The 9,825-nt window shown below is 46.8% G+C and overlaps 1 protein-coding gene across 2 annotated transcripts in view; it reads left to right on the top strand.

The window, feature by feature from the left end:
* The first annotated feature begins 256 nt into the window (after positions 1-256).
* The window catches only part of VGLL4 (vestigial like family member 4), a 122,904-nt gene continuing 113,335 nt past the window's right edge, over positions 257-9,825 (top strand). The window contains exon 1 of one of the 2 annotated variants that reach the window (XM_019537031.1): positions 257-335. Coding sequence is in view for 1 of the 2 variants with exons in the window: in XM_019537030.1 (XP_019392575.1) it covers positions 272-335 (64 nt within the window). In the remaining variant the exon portion in view is untranslated. The remainder of the gene's footprint in view (positions 336-9,825) is intronic. The other variant, XM_019537030.1, reaches the window with a different exon arrangement.

Consider the following 9,825-nt stretch of genomic DNA (forward strand, 5'->3'; position numbering starts at 1 on the left):
GTTCTGAAGTTGGACTCCTTGCACCAGCAATCATGCAGTGGGGATCAAAGGAATTTCATTCCTGATCCCAAAAATCATGCATACTGCCATGTACACCTGGAATAGGAAGATGCATTATTTCTGGGATTGAGTGTAGGAGTGTTTGGAACCCGAACTTCGCAATTAACATTTGCCAAGAGCCACTGGTCAAGCCCTTTCTTGATTCTTACTGTAAGGCATGTGCTATATTTAAAGAAAGCCTGGTTCTTTATCTTGTAGGATCCTGCCAGGAATGGAGACTCCATTGGATGTTTTGTCAAGAGCAGCATCCTTAGTACATGCTGATGATGAAAAACGTAAGTTTAAACTCTAATACCATATTTTGTGTGGTGTGATGCTTTCCCTTGTGCACATAAGATGTCTGTTTGAGGAGGTTCTATATTTAATATTCACAGTTTCTGTATCTAGGACTTGGAGAAAAAAATTAAAAATTTAGGCGCACAGATTGGATTTTTCCTCCTAAATCCTTTAAGCGCTCACATTTTTACCACATTTTGGTATGCGATTAGCAAAATGGTCCTGATACTTTGGGGCATTTATTATGGATTCAGAGAAACACGTAATTCTCTTCTTTTTAAGTATTTGTATTGCACCATTTGGGAAAATAAATATAAAGGCCTTATCAAATTGAAGAGGATCTGAGGATTTTTCCCTTCCCCTCATCTTGGTGTCTAATGTCAATTAGCTCCCTCCCCTGTAAAGTGCCAGGTGCTTGGCCCATGAATATGGGCAACAAAACTTTCGTTTCAATGTTAAAAAAATGTTTATTGCAGAAAATAAAACTGCTACTGCCAGATATCTGCTGCTTTCAGCTAAAAGTCAATAGCTCTTTTTTTGTAATACAGTGAACTAACACTCTCCATTTTATCAAATTGTCTTCTAAGTATCACTTTTTAAAGCAAAAGAAATTTGACTAAAATCAGAGAAGCTTGAAGAGTTATAAACAGTGTACGGCAGTAGTCATCAAAAAAAATTGATGGCTCTCAATCTACAGGTAGATCTCAGAGCCTCTTGCAGTAGATCTCAGAGCCTCCTCAAGTCAATCCAAGGCTGGGGGGCTGAGTGTCTGCACTCATGCACATGCATGCTACAGCCAAGCAGGTTAGTCCCTAGGGGAGGGAAGGGAGGGAGACTAATTTGAGGCCCCCGTGGTGAGGGACAGTTCTGCAGAGTCAGGAGCAGGGGTAAGTTGAGTGGGGCCCCAGCTGGGTGCGACTTACCTGCTGGGGAGGCATGCCCCCAAATAATTTTTTCGTGCTCTGCTTCCATCTGCCCCCTCCTACCCAGCCCCTCAGACTTACCTGCAAGGCAGGGAGGGGGAGGCAGCAGTGCATGATAGATCTTGGGTTGCTTTTAAATGCCAAAGGTGATCTACTTAAAAAGGTTGAAGACCACTGGTGTACAGCAATTTACTCACTGATAATTTGCTTTGAGTGCAGATTTAAATGCATTCAACTTGAATTTTTGTATTGTAAGCTGAGTAGTATAGATGAGTAGTTTTTGCTCTGAAGAATTTACTGTCTCAAATAAGACTTTCATTCATCACTTTGGTGTTTAGTAGTAGAATGCTTTAGTGATTCTATTTCTGTGCATATTTGGATTTGGTAACAACTTGTTTACTGGCAACATTACAGTTTAATACAGCTGGTCATTTGTCTAAGCCAGGGTGTCAAACTCAAATAGGTTGGTAGGCCATATTCCCTGCTAAATACCAAGGAGGATAATGCTGCTGCTGACCCCACTTACCTTGTCATAGACTGCCACCAGTTTTCCTCAGGAGAAGAGATCAAAACCTGTAAAGATGGTGGTAGGAAAAGGGGGTGAGAGGGTAGCCACTTTTGGCAGCTGCTCAATGTGCTGTGGAGTGCCTGGTTGGGGCACCAGCGTACTTAAGTGTGGGGCTAGGCGGCAGGCAGTCCCCGCACTGAAGCATCCTCATGGCCCAGCCAGCTCTGTCAGCCTTTAGAAGTGCATTGCATAGAAAATAATGCTGCTGCAGGACAGTACTTGTATTTACAAGTACTAACCTATGGCGGAGTTAATTTATTGTGACGTGATAGGGCCCCACATTTAGATGCAGAGAGGTTACTGTGGAGCTAATTAGGCAGTTCTGCAGTGAACATCTTGTGTAGATGCTCCCACAGTGACTTGGACAGCTGCTGCAAGAAGCCCTGCAGGCCAGCTGATGCACCTCTGCAGGCCAAATCCTGCTGATGGGCCATATGTTTGATACCCCTGGTCTAGGCTAATGCTTTACCTTGCTTCTGTACTATAATGCCTTGTATCAAGACTTGAATATAACAAGGGAAGATGGATGTGTTCCTCAGTGTGGAAAACTTTTGGTCTAGAATCGACATACATTTTGTTTGCCTTTTTTTTCCTTAGTCATAGATTTCATAGTTCCATAGACGTTCGGGCTGGAAGGGACCTCGAAGATCATCCATCAAGTCCAAGTTGGTTAGGGTCAAAGGATTCCCAGCAAGATAAGCATCCAAGCGTTTCTTGAATGAGTCCAGAGTAGGTGCCTGCACTATTTCTGGAGGGAGTCTATTCCAGGTCTTGGGGGCTTGGACAGTAAAGACATTTTTTCTTATGTTCAGCCTAAAACAGTCTTGGAAGACTTTATGACCGTTGGTCCTTGGTTTTTCCTTGGGGTGCTCTGGTGAACAGATGTTCCCCCAGATCTTGATGTATACCCCTTATGTACTTATAAGCAGCCACCAGGTCCCCCCCTTGAGCCTGCATTTTTCCAGGCTGAAGACTCCCATGGCTCTCGGTCTCTCTTCATAAAACCTATTGTCTTGCCCTCTGATCATGCGCATGGCTCTCCTCTGGACTCTCTCAAGCTTCCCGACATCCTTCTTGAATTGTGAAGCCCATAATTGGATGCAGTACTCCAGCTGTGACCTCACCAAGGCCGAGTACAGCGGGAGGATGACATCCTGAGATTTACTTGAAAAGCATCTATGGATGTTTGCTTTACTAGCTGTGACATCACACTGGTGGCTCATATTCATCTTGTGGTCAGTCATGACCCCCAAGTCTCTTTCTTCCATAGTGCTAGCCAGTGTAGCACTGCCAAGCCTACAAGGATGTTGCAGGTTTTTTTTCCCCCAAGGTGGAGTACCTTACATTTATCGGTATTGAATGTCATCAGTTTTGTGTCCACCCACTTACTAAGTTTATCCAAGTCAGCCTGCATCACTAGCTTATCCTCAAGTGAGGGCGCTGTGCCCCAAAGTTTAGTGTCATCGGCGAACTTAGCCAGTGAGCTTCTGACACCAATGTCCACATTGTTGATAAAGATGTTGAAGAGAACCGGTCCAAGGACAGCCTTAGGGGATGCCACTGGTCATGGAGTGCCATAATGATTTGCTGCCATTAACCACTATTCTCTGGGTCTGACCTTGGAGCCAATTTCCCAGCCATCAGACTGTGGTGTAGCTGGGGCCAGGTTGGCCAGTTTAAAGTCCAGATATATGATGTCAATCTCTTCTCCCTTGTCCAGGTGATATGTCACCCCTGGTCATAGAAGGAGGTGAGATTGGTTAGGCAAGACTTACCTGCAACAGATCTGTGCTGGCTATTCCTCAGGTTGTTGCCCTCAGCCAGCTTATCCAGAAGAGTCTCCTTGATAATTTTCTTCAGAATCTTACTAGGGATTGAGGTCAAGCTAATTGGCCTGTAATTCCTGGGATCTACTTTCTGCTCTTTCTTGAAGATGGGTACCACATTGGCCTTCTTCCAGTCTTTAAGTACTTCACCTGAGTGCCATGAGTGTTTTTAATATTTTTGCCAATGGTTAGGCTACGACACCTGTCAGCTCCTTGAGTACTCTAGGGTGTAATCTGTCAGGACCGGCTGACTTGAAGGTGTCCAGCCTCTCAAGGTGATCCTTTACTAGATTAACACCAGTGCTGGGTATAAATACACCCTCACCCTGGCTGTCCCGCATCTTGCTAGGCAGGGCGGTCCCACTGGACTGATGAAGGACTGATGCAAAGTACCCATTAAGCAGATTGGCCTTTTCCTGGGTGTTGGTTATCAGCTGGCCCGTTTGGTTTGGCAGGTGTCCAGTTGCTTTTTTCTGACTGCCTACATATCTGAAAAAGGAAAGAATAAAAGCAGGCAAAGGAAGTTTAGGGTATAGAAGCATACAATTTAGTTGCTTTGAAAGGGAAAGGGGAGCTGCTGCTCAGGGGCACGGGTCAGCTGTTATAGCTGCATGATGCTGTAGCTGTTCATGTCAGGTGGTGCAGCCATGGGGACTAGGGGAGCGGGCACAGGATGGGGCCTGGCAGGGGTCGCCCCTTTGTCCCTTTCCCCCACCCCATCCCCTACTTACTGGCATGGAGTCTGGTTCTAGCTCTCTGCTGCAGCTGGTGGGGACTGCCCAATCAGCAAAGCTCTCCAAACCTTTTCTGAAGATTTGGAGAGGTTCGTATCGATTCGGATGTTTTTATTGGTCCCCTGATTCAATTTTGGATTTGGAGATTTGGCCACTGAATTGGGCCAGATCTCCTCTGAATTAAGTCAGCACCCAAAGCTTCGTACAGCCCTAATACCAAGTTGAGTGAAATTGCAGATACGCTGGAGGGTGGGCCTAGGATCCAGAATGATCAACAGCATACTGGGTTATATTCATAGGAGTACTACTTTCAAATCAAGGAAAGTGATTCTTCTCTGTTTAGCCCTGGTGAGGCTTCACTTGGAGTAATGTGTCTAATTTTGGGCCCCACATTTCAAAAAGGAAGTGGTTACATTGGAAAGAATTCAGTGGAAGGCACTAACAATGATTGTGGGCTTGGGAGGCAAGATTGATGAGGAAAGACTGAAAGAGCTAGGATTATGTAGCTTGGAGAAGACAAAACTGGGGAGATTTGATCAGTCTTTCAATACCTAAAGGATAATTAGAGAGGGTGGCGATGGCTTTTCTCTGTGTCTGTAGGAGACAGGGCTAGGAGCAATGGCATTGAGCTGCAGCAGAGGAAATTTAGATTGGGGGACTATGAAGGTGGTCAGGCACTGGAACAAACTGCCTAGAGAAGTTGTGGAATCTCCATACTTAGAAACTTTCAAGAGCAGGTTAGACAGATGCTTGACTGAGAGAGTCCTGCCATGAATGGGGGACTGGAGGACTTGTGAGGTCCCTTCCAGCCCTACTTTGTTGTGATCCTGTGAAGAATATAATTGGGACTGGCCACTTCCATCAAATGTAATTTGGCTTCCAAAATGTTTGGATATGGGTAAGATGGAAATCTCTGACATAAAAAGAGCCATTTCTTGTCTGACCTTTTCAGAGTATATAACATACTACTTTTAATATATACATATATGCTAAAATGAGGTATAGCTTATGGACAGTGTTGAGAACTTTTGGAAAATTTGCAGTGTTGTGAAACTGGCAATACACAGGCATTCAGGCACCCAAACATCTGGAGCTTTGCAAAGTATGGCAAGAACCTGTACTGCTTTTGTTCTGCAGCCAAGGTATGGTGTGCAGAGATCCCAACTTCCTGGCTTCCCAGGGAACCGCATTCACCAGGCACTCCCTCTTATACTAGGATTGCACACATTCAATTTCCACTACCAAAAAGTTTGTTATTTTCACTTTCAGGCTACAGTGGATCCATGCTGCCTGCGTTCCCTGTCGCTTCCAATCCGGACTAGTCTATTTTAGACTTTATTTTGGAAATATATGAGGACACGATAGTAAATAGCTTTAGTCATGAGTTGATTCACTTCTGTATAAGTGGAAGGACAAGCAAAGTAGGTCTTTAATTACATTTTTTCCTCAAAGGACAGACTTTGACAACTAAGGGAGCTAGTTTGAGTGAAGTCATGTGGGAAGAAGAGTTTAGGGAAATGAATGTGAAGAGGACCTGAAATTTGTTTAAGTTCATTGTCGAGGGTCCAGTGACTGCCAGTCTTCCAGAACAGAGCCAAAGCCTGCCGCTGCTGCTTCAGAGAGCTTGTTTCAGCTCTTATGTGGGCTGGTGTGCAGCCCCTAGTGTGCCTGCTTGGACATGACTGAGAACCTAGCCATATGGTATTTGGTTTGTCTTCCAGCTTGGCATAAGCAAGTCCACAGTGGGAGGGGCAATGTGGGAGGTGTCTTGTTATGCTGGCACCATGATTCACTCACTTCAACCTGTGGCAGGGGAAAAAACTCTAACATCAGCTTCACTTTAGGAGGAGAGGTTGTAGGGACTTCTCTTTGTCCCAGATGTGGCATTTATGAATTAGAGCAGTCAGTGTCCATGCCAAGGATATGTGGTCCTCCTGACTGTGCTGGTGCCTCACAGAGCTCCAGTGTTTCTTCCAGTTCAGGAGGGGCAGAGAAGTTTCCCCTTCTCCCTAGCCAGGGCATTTGTTGCTTATAAAAGCCACTACTCGGCTTTTGAAGGATGTGGACATGAGCTCAGATACTAGGGGTGCACCGATAGAGATTTTGGGAGCTGATACCGATAGCCAATATTTAAGGAGGCATATTGGTTGATATTGATCAGATATCTGATACAGCAGCCATCAGCTGGTCAGTCTGTTGTGTGGAAGGGGAGGGGGAAGAGAATGGGTGTAGGGGGGCAGATCAATGCCCTCTGCAGGAAGGGAGGGGGCAGGGGCAGGTGCTGCCCAGCTGGGGCATGAGGGGTGTGTGTGGGACAGATGCAACTCGTGGGGTGGGGACAGCTCCCACTATTGCTTGCAGAAGAGTGGGGGGGGGTGCCCCCCAGATCTGTGCTGTGTGGGGCAGGCTGCAGCTGTGGAGGGCTCTTCTCACTGGAGGCTGGGCTCAGAGCATGCAGCACTGGGAGGAGGCTGCAGCCACCCCAGATTTTGCCGTAGCTCTGCTCCCAGGCCCACGCTGCCACCCCCTCCCTCACTGCGGGGGGTGTTGATGTGCTCCCCCACGCCCCTTACCTCCCCCCTCCCCTTCTGACTTGTTAACTGGAGGCAGTTCTTCATGCTGCTGGCTCTGCTCCATGCTGTGCTGCGGCTGTCCACAGCATGGGCATTTATCTGCCAAATTATCAGCCCCATCGGGCCGATATCTGATGTAGACAATTTTTTTCATATCGCTGCTGATCTGATATTGGACTGCTGTATCAATGCACCTCTATCAGATACCCATGAGTTCCTAATAGCTGCGTGAAACTGTGTGACTCATTAAGTTTATTTTCTTTTTACTAGTTCTGTGGTATCTTAATGTTGTAAGAGATGCCAGTTGAAGCTTGCTGTGTTGCCATTTGTACAGTTGAAATAAATAAAAAAAACCACAATGTTGAAAACGTTGTAAAAAGCATATTATAGTAAAATGGCTAGGTTTAACAAGAGCATTTTAGTTCTGCTAAGTAACAGCAACACGTCAAAGAACCAAATCATTTTCTTCACCCAGTTCTCTGTTTTTAAGTTTATATACGTAGTGATGTTACCATGTGAGACTATTCAGTATCTGATTGCTACTCTTACTTCTGGCTTCAGACACCAGTCTAAATACCTTGGCTAGAGAATATGGTGTTCTATACTTGCAGTTACTTTTGTGTGTAGCTTGCAGTGTAATAAAAGGTCTTTCTGCCAAGGCATAAAATGCTTGGAGCTCTTGTTATGATGTCATTTTGAGAAACAAAATTGAAATTTCTTCTTCTGTCTTTAAGTTGTATTTTTATTGCATTAATGCATATATTTTTCCTTTTGAAAGCTGAAGGCTGGTTTCATCTGTTGACTGAAACAAAGCTTTGCTAATGATAATCACCCAATTGAAATAATTACAAATGAAAAAATTTCCACAAAAATGGGGATTAAAAGATTTAGGGATTTGTGGCATGGACTGATGTTTAAGATCAGATAAACCCAATACCATAAAAGTCTGAACTGATCTCTGGCTCACATTCTAACGAATTGATTTCCATTTGCTGGTTCTTTCTGTTACAGTACACGATTACCTTTTTGATTCTTTGCTTCCTTACAGTTCAGGGATAGGAAATAGTTTTTTATATCAGTTTACTAGTCTGCTTACTTATACTTGTACTGCTTACCATCATTAGAGAGAGGGTTTAATGCAGGGATGGGCAGTTATTTTGGCTGGGGGACCACTTCACAAGTTTTGGTGAGCTGTCAAGATCTGCAAAGGTAGCCCCGGTCGCTGTCTTGGTACTGGAAGTCCTAGCACCTGACCCCTGACCTTTCTTATCAGAAGTCACTGCCCTTGCCCTGGAAGTACTTCTTTTGGGAAGGGGCTTAGCCATCTTGGAACTGGAAAAAAACCCAAATTATATACTAAAAATCAAGCATCCACAATAACATATTTTAATTTTATTTTAAAAATATGTTTTTGTCCTTATTTGTGTGTTTGCATCATGTACATAGAAGTGATTGCATAATATCTCAAAATAAAGTCTTACTCTTGTATATTGCAGGGGTGTGGGGGGTATGAGGTTTGTGGGGGGCTGTGGGTGTATGTGCGGGATAACATGGGGGTATGTGTGGATGTGAGTGGGCATGGAGGGCTTGTGGGGGTGTGTTGGTGGGTATGAGGTTTGTGGGGTGTGTGGAGAGGGATGGCTGGGGTTGTGTGTGTGGTGAGGTATGTGCGGGTAGTAGTGAGTGGGGCTCCCTCCAGAGACTGGTGGGGGGGTTGCACGTGGAGAGGGGTGTGAGGTGCAGTGTTTGTGGGGTGTGTAACTGTATGTGGTAGGAAGTGTGGTTGTGGGGTTTCCAGGGGAGAGTTTGTGGGTGTGGGTATGGGAGCCCCCCCCCAAGCCAGTCAGCACCCACTTCTGCCCCACAACAGCCCAGAGCCCATGCACCCTGCAGCGCCTCTCCGCCACTGCCAGTAGCATGCAGTCTCAGAGTGCTCCATGCCTGCTCTGGACTGACCCCCAGTAGGAGCGCATCAGCCCTGACCCCTGTGCCTGCTCCACATGGCCTGCCTGTGGCGCACCCTGCCGTCCCCTGAGCACACAGTGGGCCTAGGGTGGCTCTGTGCTGAACTGCTTTTCTAGGCAGCTGCTGGCCCCAGCCCTGCAGTACTGGTAGGGACCCATGTGCAGCCCCAACCTGCCCTGCGCCTGCTGGAGACTTACCTGCTCACACTAAACAGCTGCAGCAACAGCAGCACTGGTGGGGCAGAAGTGTGCTCGGTATGGGGGAAAAGTGGCCCCTCTCCCCCAGTGCTGCCTGGTGCTTCCTGTAGTAGCCAAGTGCAGTCTGCACTGGGCTGCCCTGCACTGTCTCCACCACCTCCAGGCTACCGTGCGGAGCAGCAGGGGCAGTGAAGAGGAGCTGCAGGGCATCCCAGTGCATGTTCTATGCAGCTGCTGCAGGAAGCACTGGGCAGAACTGAGGGAGTGGGACTGCTATTCCCTGGTGCTGACCACACTTCTGCCCCGCTGCTGCATTTGTTTAGTGTGAGTAAACAAGTATGCAGCAGGCACAGGGTGGGTTGGGGTTATGCATGGGTCCCTACCAGTACTGCAGGGCTGGGACCAGCCGCTTCTTGAGCTGCCTAAAACGGCAGTCCAGCACGGTGCTGCCCCAGTTACCCCTTTGTGCCTAGGGAGTGACAGGACGTGCCACTATAGGACGATGCCTGGCCCAGGCAGGACCAAGGGACCTGCTGCGGGTTGGACAAAGCCCCTCTGTGGGTCGGATCTGGCCTGTGGGGCTGTATTTTGCCCAGTCCTGGTCTAATCAGTATAATGCACAAGCTAAATCTATTCCAACACGGAGGAAAGGCAGCAAGAAGGCACAGCAGCCCTCCTGGCTCTCCAGGGACCTAGCGGACCT

The sequence above is a fragment of the Crocodylus porosus genome, unplaced genomic scaffold (genome assembly GCF_001723895.1).
Source record: "Crocodylus porosus isolate Cpor-Errol unplaced genomic scaffold, CroPor_comp1, whole genome shotgun sequence".
NCBI lineage: Eukaryota > Metazoa > Chordata > Crocodylia > Crocodylidae > Crocodylus > Crocodylus porosus.